We start from the raw sequence: 17215 nt of genomic DNA on the forward strand, positions 1-17215 counted from the left end.
GTTCTGAGCTATGAAGGAGATGAACAAGTAAAACAAGCAAAATTACAAACTCTTAGAATTCAATATGAAAGTCTCAGAATGCATAATGATGAAAGTGTGGCTAGCTATTTCCTATGTATAGATGAGATCGTAAATTGTATGAAGAACTTGGGTGAAGAAATAAAAGAAGTTGTTTTGGTTGAAAAGGTTCTAAGATCTTTGTCTCCTAAGTTTGATTCAAAAGTTTCTACCATAGAAGAAAAGCAGAATCTACAGAGCCTTACCATGTCACAGCTGCACGGAATTCTAACTGCTTATGAAATGAGGAAAGGAGGACCATCAGACAGGAGAGAAGCTGCATTCAAGGCTTCAGGCAAAGGAGATTACTATGAGTCAGGACATATGTCAGAAGAAGAGGAAGAATCAAATTTTGTCAAGAACCTTCAATGAGGAACTGGAAGATTCAGAGGTAAGTTGCCTTTCAAATGCTTTGCTTGTGGAAGAGTCGACCATTATGCTGCAAAATGTCCACATAAAGATAAAATAGACAAAGGTAAGGAACCTGTTAGATGGAACAGAAAACAGAATGTAAATAAGAAGAGCTATTACACGCATGAAGATAGTGATGGATTGTCAAATAGTGATGAAGGTGAACAAGGTAATGATGATAGACTTTTGATGGCTTTTGAAGATGATGATTTCTTGGATGCTATAAATGAAGAAGGTCTTTATGAAGAAATTTCTAAACTTAAAGTTTGTTTGGAGGAAAAGAATATGATTATAGATACTCTAACATTCCAACTTGCTGAAAAGGATAAACACAATGAAGAGTTAGAATGTGAAATTGTGGGACTTAGAAAAGAAATTGAGAAAACAAAAGCCCTTAATCTCAGATTTGCTAAAGGATCTGAAACTCTAGATGAGATTATCAAAGTACAGCGTTCTCCTCTAATCAAGACAGGTCTCGGATATTCCGAAGAAGCATCTCAAGCTTAGAAGCAAGCACAGAAGCCATCCACCTCCAAAAGTTATCTTGATGCAGCAAGGAGAGGTGAACAAGGTGACAATCAACAGAAAAAGCATAATGCAGATCACCAGGTAAATCAGGGACAATTTGCTTCAAGAATGATCAAAGATTATCAAGTAAATCGGGGGAAATCTACTTCAAGGATGAACAGAAGTTTCAACAGACCACAGGTAAATCATTCTCAATTTGGCTCAAGAATGGATGGAAACTACAATCATATGGTTGGTAGATTTGATAATCACAGGAATTTCTTCAATGGCCAATGTTTCACTTGTCATAACTTTGGTCATAAAGCTGCTCAATGTGTTGCCTACAAGACCATCATGACTAGGGAAGCTCAAAAACAAAGGAGTATGACAGGAATCATGAAAAGAACCTACAATAACTTCTCTGCTCTTGAAAATGAAATAGAATGTTCTATTTGCAACAACTTCGGTCATGTAGAGTCTGAATGCAGGAGTAGGTTCTGGCAAACAACTCAGAACAAGCAAGCTTCATTGAACACCAAAACATGGAGAAAGAAAGAACCACAACCAGAAAGTTGTGGGATAGCCTTATATGCAAAAGGACAGGAAAATCAATGGTACATCGATAGTGGATGTTCGAAACATATGACAGGTGATAAAGAAAAACTTCAATCATATAGTGCCTTAGAAAAGGAAAAGAAGGTCTCATTTGGAAATGACACCCTTGCGTTCATAAAAGGTAAAGGTTCTGTTCAGTTGAAAGAAAAGGTCAAAGCTGGAAATGTTATGTATGTTGATGGCTTAAAGCATAATCTATTGAGTGTCAGTCAGATGTGTGATCAAGGAACTAAGGTAATATTTCGATCAATTGGATGTAGTGTTCGTGATCTTGATACAGGAAAAACAGTGATCAAAGGCATAAGAACTCCAAATAATTTATACATATTCAAAGAAGGACAACATCAATGCTATCTAAGCAATAATGATGAACACTGGCTATGGCACAAAAGATCGGGGCATCTTAGCTTCTCTCAGATAAGGAAAGCATGCAAATATCAGGCAGTTTGTGATCTTCCTGACATCAGAATTCCAAACAATACAATATGCAAATCATGTCAGTTTGGTAAGCAAACCAGAACTAATTTCCCTGAGAAGGAAGGATTGGCTAGCAGGCCACTTGAACTTGTCCATACTGATATATGTGGTCCAACTAGGAAAAGGTCACCTCGAGGTGAAGAGTACTTCATATTGTTCATTGACGACTTTTCAAGGATGTGTTGGATAGGACTCATGAAGTATAAAGATGAAGCTTTCGAAAAGTTCAAATCATTCAAAGCCTTGGTTGAAAACGAATCAGATCGCAGAATCAAATGCCTCAGATCTGATCGAGGAGGAGAATTTACCTCAGATGAATTTTTCGATTTTTGTGAAGAACATGGCATAAGAAGGGAATTTTCTGCTGCAAGGACACCTCAACAAAATGGAGTAGTGGAAAGGATGAACAGAACGGTTCAACAAATGGCTCGTGCTATGCTCGATGAATCTGGAACTCCCGCAACCTTCTAGGGTGAAGCCGCATTTGCTGCAGTAACTATTCTTAACAAGACAAATGTTCGGGTAAACGGCACTCAGACTCCTCATGAACTTTGGTATGGTAAGACTCCCACGGTAAAATACTTCAAAATTTTTGGAAGCAAATGCTACATTAAAAGGACTGATGAAAATCTTGGCAAGTTTGAACCTAGAGCAGATGAAGGCATTCTCCTTGGTTACTCTCCCCATAGCAAAGCATATAAGTGTTACAATAAAAGAATTGGAAAAATTATTGAAAGTATTGATGTAGTGATTGATGAAGAAGGAAATACCTCTAGGTAGGAAAGATCTGAAGTTTTTGAAGATGATGAGGAGTATCCCTCAACATCAAATCAGATTCATGATGAAGAAGAAACTCATGAGGCACCAGAAGAACAAATAAGAATAGAAGAAAAGACTCCATCCAGATACGTTCAGAAGAATCATCCAGAATCTCAAATTTTGGGGCAGAAAGAGGCAGGTGTACAAACAAGAAGAACAATTGCAGAAGCATCAAGCTATTTGGCATTGCTCTCCTCCACTACCACAAAATGTAAGAGAGGCATGTAAAGATGAATGCTGGGTCAAGGCAATGGATGAAGAACTTGAGCAGATTGAAAAGAATAATACTTCGGAGTTGGTTCCTAGACCTAAAGATAAGAATGTCATAGGGACAAAATGGATATTCAAAAACAAGTTGAATGAAAATGGGGAAGTTATTAGAAACAAAGCCAGACTTGTTTGTAAAGGGTATGCTCAACAAGAAGGAATCGACTTTGAAGAAACTTTTGCTCCGGTTGCTAGACTTGAGGCCATCAGAATGTTCCTTGCTCTCTCTAGTTTTCGGTAGTTCAAAGTATTTCAAATGGACGTGAAATCTGCCTTTCTAAATGTAGACTTGGATGAAGAAGTGTATATTGAGCAACCAGATGGTTTTATCCTTGGAAATGATCCAAAGCTTGTATGCAGACTCAAAAAGGCTCTCTATGGCCTTAAATAGGCTCCAAGGGCTTGGTATTATCGCTTGGATAAATACCTCCGTCAACAAGGTTTTATAAAAGGATCAAGTGATAACAATCTCTATATAAAAATTGACAATGATAAGTTGCTAATACTTGTTGTGTATGTTGATGATATCATCTTTGGTAGCAATGAAGAAGACATGAGTCAAAATTTTGCCTTAGTAATGCAGAAAGAGTTTGAAATGTCTATGCTTGGTGAGCTCACATATTTTCTTGGTTTACAAGTCCAACAAAACAAAGATGGCATCTTTCTATCACAAACCAAGTATCTCAAGCAGATCTTGAAGAAATATGGGATGGAGGATTCAAAACCAGTATGTACCCCTATGGTGACAGGATGCAGCCTCAGCGCAAATGATGAATCGGCAGCATTACATCAACCAACCTATAGATCCATGATTGGTAGTCTACTCTATCTAACAGGTACTCGACCAGACATTATGCATGCAGTGGGAATAGTTGGAAGGTTTCAGGCAAATCCAAAGGAAACTCATCTTCAGGCAATTAAGAGAATTTTCAAGTATCTTCAAGGAACTCAAAACTATGGCTTATGGTATCCTAGAGATACAGATCTCACACTTCATGCATATACAGATGCGGATTGGGCAGGAAGTGTGGATGACAGAAAAAGCACTAGTGGTGGTGCATTCTTCATGGGTCCTAGATTAGTATCTTGGTTCAGCAAGAAACAAAGTTATATTGCTTTATCTACAGCTGAAGCAGAATATGTAGCTGTTGCATCTTGCTGCACACAGCTCCTTTGGATGATGCAAACATTGCAAGATCTTCAAATCACTTGTACTCCACCTATCTCCATTTTTTGTGATAATACAAGTGCTATCAGTATCTCAAAGAATCCTGTCATGCATTCAAAGACTAAGCACATACTGATCAAGTATCATTTTCTCTAGGAACAAGTACTGGAACAAAAGGTAAAATTAGAGTATGTTCCCTCTAAGGAACAAGTTGTTGATATTCTCACCAAACCACTACCCAGGGAAACTTTTGAATACCTCAGATAGAAGCTGGGAGTAGTTGATGCATCATCTTGCTGTTGAAACCTGTCCGTTTCAGAGAAATATGGTTGTACGCAAGTTGCATGAGGAGGATCCGCGTACATACGCCAATTTATGTAGATACAGTCGCGTATATGGTGGTTTGAAGGAAATCAGTGGGGACAGACTCTGGTTGAAGAGATTCTGATATGGGTCTGACAGAGACCATCTGGCACAGGTTCAGGGGGAGCAGATAAACTTCTAATAATGCATTATTGACATTACATTAGAAGCTCTTGGTTCGAGTATACAAGTTGTTTTGGGTTCAGGTGGATCAGTTGCAGAAGGAGAACATGGTTGTTGATTTGAATAGTGATGCTGATATTAGTTATTGGTGACTTTCATAGTCTTGCTCTAGATATTTCGTCTCTATGTCATTTATATCGTTTATTATTATCAAGGTCATGTAACGACCTATTTTGGTTTCCCCACTATGCCTGGGATGAATGATGTAATGTACTTTGGTTATCATATGTAAATTTCTGATGTATCCCCTCTTGGTTGGGTGATAGATGTATGTATATAGTCTTGGATGTTAGGAAGGTCTTTTATAAGTCATGGTTCTTCTTGAAGAACATCTTTTTGCAGATCTTACCTACAGTCAGGGGGAGCATGGTCAGCACAGCAGAGCAGAGATTTCAGCATGTACTCAGGGGGAGCATAACCCTTTGCCCTTGATGACAAAGGGGGAGAATGACTTTGAGGATCTTAGGGTTGCCATCAAGTCCAAAGGGGGAGATTGTTGGCATTATGACACAGGTTTGGCACTATGGCACAGGTGTTGTCCTTGATGGCAACTCACTCTGGTGATAGATCTTAGTTCAGGCTCTCAGAATGAAGGAAAAATATATATACGTAGGTTCATCATGACCAAGTCGCGTATACACGCGGGTTAGACGTTCCAAAGACGCGTATGCGTATACACACACTTGCATGCAAGGAAAAGTGCGTACATGTGGGAGAACTTATCTTTGGTCCGTGTTATTTAGTCCTTGGTATTTGAACCTATGGTTTTGGACCATGGTATCTCGTCCGAAGTGTTGATCCCAAGTATTGGGTCCACGGTATTGATTTGTTATGGTTTTGGACCATGGTATTGTGAAAGGCCTAAGACTATAAAAGAGGAAGGAGATCATTAGGCAAGGTCATGATCTGAATTATTGAATATCTGATAAAGTGCTAGATCTGGAATACTGGTGATTGGGGTTATGGTGGAGAGCTGGATCTGAATGAAAGAGGAACCTAAGTGCAAAGAAAAGGATAAGTTCTATTGATGGGTAAAAATCTTAAGGCTTGAGTAATAGTGTCGTTGTATGATTTTGATCTGTTATATGTGGCGCACGCTTGATCTATAAATCTGATAATATAGGTTAACTAATGTCTGAACATTTGAAGGAGTGAATTATCTTTATAGACCTATACGCAGGTTCAGTGAAGTGAAGGCGCGTATACATGTTGTTTCTATAAGTCAAAAGTGCGTATACGCAGGTTGGTCTTAACACAAAAGCGTATGCACGCAGGTTTCTGAATATTGAAGTAGCGTACGCTCTTAAATTATGTTCTAGCTGCTTCTATTGATTACTGCAGTGATCTGGGTTCAGAATTGGTGTATGGTTACTGTTAATGTGTTCTGGGTACATCTATCAGAGAAGTGTTTATTTGATTCAGTTTTTAATTGGTGAAAAGGAGATTGCAGAAATTCTTGATGTTTGATTGATGTTCATGGATATAGTCTGAAAATTTATGAAACGTGGTCCCTGGAAGAAAAGAGAAGGTTGTAGCCTTCTGTAGGTCAGCACCTATGTACTAGTATCTCAACTAGTACAAGAGCTAAGGGGGTTGTAGCTCCCTTCCAGGAGAAGTTGGAGAATGAGAGAGGGTTGTAGCTCTCTGCAGGTTGCAGCCTGCGTACTGGTAAAGGACTGCACCAGTACAGAATCATTGTAAAAAGAAGTTTCTAATTGAAAAGATAAAGACATATTGCAGTAGGTTTATCTAACTAAAGTAGCGTATACAAATCTGTGAAAGAATTGAAAAGAATTGTCTTGATAATACTGATTCACCCCACCTCTCAGTATTATTTCCAACATACATAACTGAAGTTAATCCAATACACATGCATTTGAAAAGAGAAAATTATTGTTTGATATTAATCAAAGGAGTAAATAGAAATATTCTACATTTAATTCATAATCATATGCTTAACGCTTAATCTATCCTCTTCCTTCTTCTAGTTCCAACCTCCTCCAAATGACTGATATCCTCTCATATTTATACATATAACTCATCCTTCATAAAAGGAAATAGATTACAACAATATAGAACCAGTGACTAAATAAGTGGATCTAAAACCAACTTAACTTAGATGTAGGATAATGGATATAATGTGAATATCTTATGAATATTATGTGGAGATCATATGTAGATCATGTGGAGATCATAAGAAGGTCAAATGACATCAAACCTCTTAAATTCCATGTTCCCAAAGTCGTACACAAGGCTTTTTGGTTAAACAACGAAGTGCATATTTCAGTAAACAAATTTAATAAATCCTCGTGGAAACCTTATCCAAACATCCCATATGTTGCACTTTTTGAGGATTCTACTTGAAATTCACCTAAATAACCATATTCTGCACAAAAGCCATTTGTACTTTTTCTAGATTGATATTCATCAAATTTTAAATGATGTTTCAAAATTGACTCTCCAAATGTCTGTTACAAGAACTTTCTATAGGCACACCAAGAATTTTAGAAGTTAGGAAAAGACAAAAAACATTATGAGTAACCATCAAATGATGAAAATTAGCCATATTAATGTTCATATGTCTTATGAAGTTTGCATGGGATGTGAATGGACAAATATATGGTAATGAAGGTAATGATGAATGAGGAATAAAGGGAAATTTATAAAATATTATAGGTAAAATGACCTTTGAAATCATGTAAGAACAAGGGGAGGTAGTTAATAACCACAAAATTAAAGTAATTGATCCATGTATCCTCATTTATTTGGATTTAGTTATTTTGATCAATGTCTTATTATATAAATCTAATAAGTTAGCTTTCTTATGCCATTTCTTCGAAAACCTAAATGACTTATGAGATGACATTTTTTTATTGTCTTTGTATAGCTAAAAAGCGTTGTGGTACTATTTATGAGCCCAAAATGCAAAGAAGTTTGCATAGTATGGGAAACACGCAATAGAGGAAGTGTTCTTGTAAGTTTTAAACATTTACAGTAAGCAATGCATACACATATTCTTTATGAATAAAAAAGTAAAACTAACAATTACACATAATAGTCAGAGATTTACTCTAGAAACCCATAACTAGGAAAACCAACAAAATGTTTAGGGTATCACTTTTATGTTTCTTCATCATTTACAATACAGTATATATGATTTTATAACATCCAAAATCTTTAACTCAGTGCCCCGTATTAGATTAAACCTTAATTCCTTAATGAAAATTAGAAAACCATGGGATAAAAAAACACCAAAAAATAGGGCTTAAACATACCAATAAATTTTTCTTGGGTCCTATGCCATAGAACCCCCAAACAAAGAGGTCCAAGTTTTCCTTCCTATCTCCCATATCAACGTACATCACATGGTGTTAGTCGCTCAAATAATATAACACATACCCAATAGTTCTAAGTAAATATGCAATTCCTACCATTACCAAATAAAGGGGTTGAGGCCAAGTGATTCAACAAGTAACTTGGAAGTTTCCCAAGATAGGAACTCAAATAAGGCCAAACCTATGACCAAGGATCATGATAAAGGGTACAAAGGCAAAAGGGACCTTGTAAAAAAGTATTAGACATCGAGTGGTTAAACCTTGGTCATGCTCCTAAGGTAAAAAGTATGACTCAAAATGAAAAAATACTAAGACAAATGATTTGTCAAAAGGAAGAGTGAAAGGAAGGAGTATATTGTCATCCATAAGAAGGTCATATATGGTCAATGTATTATAAATACTCCCTACACCCACATATAAAAGTGTGTAGGCATAAAGAGTGTAAAGTGAAAAAATCATAGAGTACACAATACTTAATAGTGTCATCTTAGGAACAATGTAAGTAATAACTCCCTATCCATGTTTAAGTTCACCACCTGTATATTCAATTAAATGAAGTAATATAAAGCCAAACCATTAAGTATACAACTCATTGTTGTCATGACCACACATCCAATGAATAATCTTAGCGCATGATGAGAAGTATTATGAAAATATTGTCCAATGTCCTTTTGTAAGGTGTCTAATTCCTTCTCTAATTCACAATTTTGAATGTGAAAAGAAAAATAGGCATAAAGTTGCATTAACAAAAGGTATACTTTTTATTAAAAAGTGATGGATGTCTTTATCTAAATAATCATGTATTTCTTTCTTCATTAATGGAAGAAGAATATTAAAAATGATAAATAATAGTTTCATAGAGTTCATTACCACAATGTCTCTAATTAAAATAAATGCTAATCTCATCTTACTTTAATAGTATATTTAATTAATAAAAAATGTTATATTTTTAAAAAATATAATAACTAGAACTTTTCATTTTATTCATTAGAATATTCTAAATATCTGATTTTCAAATCACTTATTTTTCATATAAAATTTTGAAATCTTTTTCAAATAATTTAATTCTCATATCACTCTTTTTTTTATAATATCCCACTTAATTTTTATTAATATTCAAAAAATAAAATTTACCACTAATATGCAATGTCAGTGGCCCCAAAACCATGAATACAAGCTAATAATAACGAGCCGACTAAATTGACCACTAAAAAAACATACATACTACCGAACTAGAGAACAAACATAAAATAGAAAAAGTCCGAAAACATAATAGCCCAACACAATTATACATGTCACTTATATTGTAAAATACACCTTTAAAAGCTATAAACTTGAAAATCCAACAATATTATTCATAATTTTATATTTTCATAGTGCGGTTGGGAGAATTTTATATTTTCATAGTGCAGTGGAAACAATCCTATCGCGTCTCATTTAAAGGAGATCACGTTTAATTTGTGAGCTTCGAATATACCGTCTTTATCGTCAATATTTTAATTAGAAGACCACCGCTGTCTGTCAGTATTTCAATGTAATTGCTTCTCATTTATTTATTTTTATTTAAATTTCATAAATATAACACAACTAAGATACCTTTCATATTTACACTCCACCGCAAACAACTAAAGCCTTACAACTCAGAGTCAGAGTCTAGTGCCAGCTGGTATAGTGCCAGCTGCTTCACGTGGTCAAGTCTCCGGCCAAAACGACCCTGCAGGACACCCTCCTGTAAAGCTGCCATCTCCATCTCCTTCTCCTTCTTCTCCTCCTCCACCTCCTCTTTGGGGCTGTAAGTGTCAGTTGGGATGAATAAACTTGTGGTATTCCCGAAATGTGGCACCTCCCCCATTTCTATATTACAACACCCTCGCAGGTCTACTACCCGAGGTTCTGCCAACCCACTAAGCCCTTCTACTTTTCCCAACACACCGCAACCCCTCAAACTCAGATACTTTACTGTTGCTGGCAATGAACCGACCTTCACCAAATCATTACAACACTTGATGCTTAGGGCTCTAAGGTTGATACACACACCTTCAGGAAAAGATACCTCTCTTACTTCTGTGCAGTACAACTCTATCTCACTCAGCCGAATCAGGCCCTTCTCCGATGCTATTCGCTTTCTCTTTTTCCTTGGAGCAGACTCCTCCTTAAATGGCAGTTCCCGCAGCGGACAATCAAGTACTCTTAAAGTACGAAGATTGTTCATCTCCATGAGATCTGGTAACTCTTGTATTCCACATTTTGATACCTCCAACTCAGTCAACTGAGTCAACAGTGCAAATGAATCGGGCAGGCGTTTCAATTCGTGGCATCCATGGAGCAGCAGTACCTCCAAACTCGATAGGCAACCGAACGAAGGTGGCAGCTCTTTCAACGAAGGACTTCCCAAGTACAGATATTTCAATTTGCTTAGGCATGCAGTCTGCGCATTAATGGTCAACTCTTTTAAGTTTGTACCCACCAGATTCAACAATTTCAAGGACTTCTGTTGTCCTACTTGGGCGGGCAATTCTGCAATTTGGAGACATCCTGATAAGTCTAAGAATTCAAGTGTGGTGATGTTACCAAGTGTTGTGGGCAAACACGTGCTACAATGACTCAAATCCAGGACTTTCAGTTGCAATAGATTCCCCCACGCATTCGGAAGCTTCTTCAAACTTTTGCATCCAGACAGATCAATGCCTCGGAGATTTGTTAACTCCCCCAACGATTTCGGAATCTTCTTCAATCTTTTGCAGCCGGTGAGTTCAATGCATAAAAGATTTGTCATACACCCAAAAGATTCTGGAAGTACCTCCAAACCTTCGCAGTTTCTGAAGGCGATTCTCTGGAGATTTGTTAAATCCCCCAAGGAATTAGGAAGCCGCTTCAATCTGCCGCAGCTTGACAGGCTGATTTCTTGGAGATTTGTTAAACTCCCCAAGGATCTTGGAAGACGCTTCAATCTGTCGGAGCCGGACAGCTTGAGGTGTTGAAGACTCCTTAAACCTGTGAAGGAATCTGGAAGCTTCTTCAATCTTTTGCAGCCAGTGAGTTCAATGCGTAAAAGATTTGTCAAACACCCAAAAGATTCTGGAAGTACCTCCAAACCTTCGCAGTTGCTGAAGGCGATTCTCTGGAGATTTGTTAAATCCCCCAAGGAATTAGGAAGCCGCTTCAATCTGCCGCAGCTTGACAGGCTGATTTCTTGGAGATTTGTTAAATCGCCCATGGAATTTGGAAGACGCTTCAAACTGTCCGAGCCAGACAGGTTGAGCTTTTGAAGATTGGTTAAACCTGTGAAGGACTCTGGAAGCTTCGTCAATCTTTTGCAGCCAGTGAGGTCAATGCGTAAAAGATTTGTCAAACACCCAAAAGATTCCGGAAGTACCTCCAAACCTTCGCAGTACTCGAGGGTGATTTCTTGGAGATTTCTTAAATCTCCCAAGGAATTTGGAAGCCGCTTCAATCTGCCGCAGCCTGACAGCCTGATTTGTTGGAGATTTGTTAAACTCCCCAAGGATCTTGGAAGACGCTTCAATCTGCCGCACCTTGACAGCCTGATTTCTTGGAGATTTGTTAAGTCGCCCATGGAATTTGGAAGACGCTTCAAACTGTCCAAGCCAGACAGGTTGAGCTTTTGAAGATTTGTTAAACCTGTGAAGGACTCTGGAAGCTTCTTCAATCTTTTGCAGCTAATGAGTTCAATGCGTAAAAGATTTGTCAAACACCCAAAAGATTCTGGAAGTAACTCCAAACCTTCGCAGTTGCTGAAGGCGATTCTCTGGAGATTTGTTAAATCCCCCATGGAATTAGGAAGCCGCTTCAATCTGCCGCAGCTTGACAGGCTGATTTCTTGGAGATTTGTTAAATCGCCCATGGAATTTGGAAGACGCTTCAAACTGTCCGAGCCAGACAGGTTGAGCTTTTGAAGATTTGTTAAACCTGTGAAGGACTCTGGAAGCTTCGTCAATCTTTTGCAGCCAGTGAGGTCAATGCGTAAAAGATTTGTCAAACACCCAAAAGATTCTGGAAGTACCTCCAGACCTTTGCAGTTGCTGAAGGCGATTCTCTGGAGATTTGTTAAATCCCCCAAGGAATTAGGAAGCCGCTTCAATCTGCCGCAGCTTGATAGGCTGATTTCTTGGAGATTTGTTAAATCGCCCATGGAATTTGGAAGACGCTTCAAACTGTCCGAGCCAGACAGGTTGAGCTTTTGAAGATTTGTTAAACCTGTGAAGGACTCTGGAAGCTTCGTCAATCTTTTGCAGCCAGTGAGGCCAATGCGTAAAAGATTTGTCAAACACCCAAAAGATTCTGGAAGTACCTCCAAACCTTCGCAGTCGTTGAGGGTGATTCTTTGGAGATTTGTTAAATCCGCCAAGGAGTTTGGAAGCCGCTTCAATCTCTTGCAGCCCAACAGATAGAAATCTTGGAGATTTGCCAGATTCGCAAACGATTTTGGAAGAAGCTCCAAACTCCCGCACCGGTCGAGGGATATTCGTTGGAGATTTGTTAGATCTCCCAAGGATTTTGGAAGCCGCTTCAAACTGTTGCAGTCAGACAGCTCGATGACTTGGAGATTTGTTAGATCTCCCAAGGATTTTGGAAGCCGCTTCAAACTGTTGCAGTCAGACAGCTGGAGGACTCGGAGATTTGTTAAATCTGTGAAGGAATCTGGAAGCTTCTCGATCCTTTGGCAGCCAGAGAGAACAATGCTTTGGAGATTTGTTAAATTTCCAAATTCCTTCGGAAGAATCTTGAAGCGCCCATGAAGCTCTAGATATTTCAAGGAGCGGAGATGAAAGAATTCTTCTGCTAACGTTAATAGATCTGCCGGCCCTGGACGACCTAAATAATTATTCTTCTTGAGGACAATCTTTTCGAGGTGTGTCAGCTTCCCTATTGACTTTGGAAACTCTAGAAGTGGAGCATCATGAACATGCAACTCCCGCAACTGTAGAGGTGCCTGCAATGTTGGACGTTTTAATCATAACATGAGAAAACAGAAGATACACAATTACTCTCATCTACTATTGCTGTATGTTCATCTACATTTACTCACCTGAGAATCACGACGCCATAATTTTTTCAGTTTCGTCCCCCTCACTTCTAAAACTTTTAACTGGTCCATTGGAATCCAGGTAGGCAGCGAAGAGCAGGGACAGTTATTCCAGCGGAGCCATACGAGATTTGGTGACCGCACCCTTCTTATTATGCCTTCCACAAATTCCCCTTCACTTTCAAGAAGTTGCAATGTTCTCATTTTGATCGCCGGCTCACTTGAAATTTTGTTCAATGGAATTTCTGAGTTTGTGAGTAATAATGCCTCCTCTTTTGTTATTGTTTGAGGGTAGGCTCTCCACTGGGTAGGCATCCTAATTCCACGTACATCTGGTATTACCTGTTCGTTCGTTAAAAGACAGTATTACGACATAGAACCTGGCATATTATTTATTTATTTGCATAAAAAGAACTTGAAAATTGCAGACATGGGTATGAATTCTTAGATGATTAAATCACTTACAGATGATAATGACTGCTCCTCGAACAGCTCATGGACGTCCTCAACCGAACGCCAAAGACGACGGGGCATTGATACTTCCTCAGCAATATTTCTTCCCATATCGCGCACGTGATCATGCATTCTCATCTTCTTCATCTTCTCACCGTAGTCCTCATCTACAACCTCTACAAGACATCTGTCTTCTAGAGTTTGAAGCCCTGTGAATCCTCCCCAGATTCTTACCCACTTATCCCTGTCTTCTCCTATAGCAAAACAAGCAATATCTAAAAATATTTGCTGTTCCTCTTGATTTAATGAATTATAACTAATTTTAAGGCTTGCCAAGATCTTATCAGGCAATCTATGAAGTTCCTTCAATTTTTCTTCCCAATAATGCTGGTCTTGGCCACATAAAAGAGCACCAAAAACTTTCAGCGATAAAGGCAAACCGTTGCAGCTTTTTACAAACCCAACAACAAGGTTTTCAAACCCTGGTAGTGGATGTGGCCGAAAGAAAGCATGCGAACAGAAAAGCTCTTGAGAATGTGATTCATTGAGGCCCTTTAGGTGATAGATTGATGACTTTCCTATCCCTGCACTTCGAAGGACATGCTTGTCACGGGAAGTGACCAAAATCAAGCTCTTGGGATGAAGGACGCCCTTAATTGGCAAAAATGCATCCAATTGATCGGCATCATCTACATCGTCTATTACTATGAGAGCCTGACAAGATGAGAGACATGTTTGAAGTATTCCTATACCTTCTTCCCAATTATCAATTTCCCTACTTATACCTTTCAAGTCTTTAATGAGCTGAGACTGCAGGGAAGGTAGCGACGCCCTAGACGCTTTTTCTCTCACATCAGCGAGAAAGGAGGAGCAGCCATAACCTGATCTCTTAGAGTTGAAGAATTCCTTGGCTAGTGTCGTTTTGCCTACTCCACCCACACCTGCAACCGCCACTACCTTACACTCCATCGGCTGCTGCTCCAGCTGCAATGATACTGTCTTCTCAAAATCTTGAATTTTTCCCCGCAAACCAGTTGCATATTTGGCCACGTGAAACGCTGGTTTTGGAACCTTTGTCAATACCCTTTTCACGACCTTACCCAAGAGATCAGCCACGTTCCTGAACATGTATGTTCAGAGCCTAATTTGTCATGTGGCTGTCAATCCATAAAAGAAAAACGAAAAGAGATTTATAAAATAAACGCTGACAGGAATTGTAACAGTGTCGAAGATACTCACCCATTACACGCCTCCAATTCAAAGCCGCTTATATCTGCAACATGAGAAAGAGCCTCTCTCCAGCCTTGAATTCTTAGGGAGTCGTATCGACCCTTTTCTTCATGTTTGAGCAGGGCTCGAGCGTACGGTCCATCTTGAGCTGCGTCCGCCCACCGGAGATCGGAAGGTTTAATATTGTAAAATACAGGTAGAATGGTAGCCCCGGAGTCTACCATGAGCCGGAGCTCATCGAGACACCATTTTGAATTGGCATAGTTTTCAGAGAAGATGGCTATGTGGACAGACGCTACTTGGATAGCGGTTTCGATTTGTGAAAGAATTGTTTTTCCGGCCTCTAATTTTGGCCGGTCAAGAAACACTTGCAGTCCATGGGAAGTAAGGCTCTCGTAGAGAAGTGCGGCGAAGGTTTTCTTGACATCGCAGCCGCGGTGATTTATAAATATATGGAAGTAGTTGGGCGCAGAATAGGGCGCGGATGAATTAGATGTAGAAATGGAGGCGGTTGTGTTGTGTGCCATTGGAAGAAGGAGATGATGCGCAGGCAGGCAGATCGATAGGAAGTTTGAAGCAGGAGGAAAAGTAACAATGAAGCAGATGATGCGCAGGCAGAGCGATTGGAAGTTTGAAGCACCAAAGTCTTTGAGATGGTAGAAAACAAAAGCCAGGGGTAGGTGTGGTTTTGGATCTTCTCGGACACACCGTGACCTGGAAACTACAAGTCCGTAATTTGCGCGTTGAACAGTGTTATGATGTGTCGGGCCGTGTTGTTTAGGCGCCCCCCAGTTTTGTGATGCCGCGTTGTTTAGGGGCCCGCCCGTTTTTGTGATGTGACGTTGCACAATATCTGATTCACTTGCCAAATACCACGCCTGTGATCGAATACGAAGATCGTCTCAATTTTCCTTGGTTTTCTATACCCTCCAATACCGTGTGATGTAGTGTCGTATCATACTTTCCGCGTGAGTACGGTGCGATCGCCACGTGTCCCGTAGAGGACGACGGAAGATGATGCGGAGGGGCATTCAAAAGAAAAGTGAAAAAAATTATCACCAGTTTAGAATTTTTAAAAACATTTAAGCTAATTGATTTAATAAAATATGATAATTAATAATATTTTTTGTATTTTATTTTTAATATAAAATTAAATCATAATTTTAGATAATTTTAAATTAATTGAAATAAATAAAAAACAATCAATATTACATAGTGACTTCCTGTACATCTCTGAATCCAAAAATATATAGAGGTCGTTATATCTTTGCCCATGATTAATGCGCATTATTTAGGTTAGTCTTATAAATTTAAGTATTTAAAATAAAACAATTATAAAAATAGATTTATAAAACAATAATAATAAAAAATAAAAAATGTATACCAAAATAATTTTGGGAAAAAAATTTATATAAAATGTTTAAAATCGATATTTATTATAAGTTTAATTAATATTATGGTATAAAAAAAAAATGAGATTGGAAAGTTTGTATGAGTTTTTGATTAATTATAAATCAATAATTTTTTATTTGGAAGAAGGAAAAAAATTATTTTTTGATATTTTCATTATTTTTATTATTTTATATCAATGTAAAATTTGAGACTGTATTATTTGTAAAATGTCATGAAGAAAGATAAAACAAATCTAAAATAAAATTATAACTTATACTCCTAAAATTAAAAAGAATATATTTCATTTTGGTAATATCTCAAAAACCAAACTAAATATAACATGAAGGAAATATTAATGATTAATATAACGACATGTTCTAAAATGGTTGATGCCCAAGAATTAGTTGTAGGTTTTGGAACATTTTTGCACTAAGTTCTAGGACTGCAAATACCTTCAAAGCCCATTCTCGAGAATACAGTGTTGATCTCTTTCATCCAAATTTCTTTGCAACCCCATTTCATACCCTATTGGATTTAGGGTCGAATTTGTCCTTAAGTGGAGGAGTTGATCATGTTGGATTCATGAAAGAATCCCCTATCCAATGTCATATGAATTTGACACTTTGGAATTCATATGATATTTTACATCTAATTTCTTTTAAACATAACACTTGAATTTGTTTTTGGACAATTTAGGGCTGAATAAAAAAATCAATAACATAAAATATACAAAACAAAAAAAAATAAAAAATACCACTATCTTCATTTACAAGTCCTCTTCAAAAATGTACTCTTGGTTTTTCAATTTATTTAAAGAGTTGAAAAAAATCTTATGTGAACACATGTGTCTCCAAAATGCAATTGAGATATTACTTCACCAACTTCAAAAAA

General features: G+C 37.9%; 1 protein-coding gene across 1 annotated transcript in view; it reads right to left on the minus strand.

The window, feature by feature from the left end:
- LOC149216302 (uncharacterized) overlaps positions 1-15598 on the minus strand; it is an 85039-nt gene extending 69441 nt beyond the window's left edge. The window contains exons 1-4 of the mRNA XM_089389902.1: positions 14942-15598; positions 13715-14822; positions 13253-13591; positions 9840-13156 (exon numbers count right to left, since the gene is read on the minus strand). Coding sequence (XP_089246028.1) covers positions 9840-13156; positions 13253-13591; positions 13715-14822; positions 14942-15459 — 5282 coding nt within the window. The 5' untranslated portion in view covers positions 15460-15598. The remainder of the gene's footprint in view (positions 1-9839; positions 13157-13252; positions 13592-13714; positions 14823-14941) is intronic.
- Between the last annotated feature and the right edge of the window lie 1617 nt (positions 15599-17215).

This window comes from Pinus tabuliformis, chromosome 1_1, assembly GCF_031772625.1.
Source record: "Pinus tabuliformis cultivar Carrire ecotype Pingquan chromosome 1_1, CPIR1, whole genome shotgun sequence".
Taxonomy (NCBI): domain Eukaryota; kingdom Viridiplantae; phylum Streptophyta; class Pinopsida; order Pinales; family Pinaceae; genus Pinus; species Pinus tabuliformis.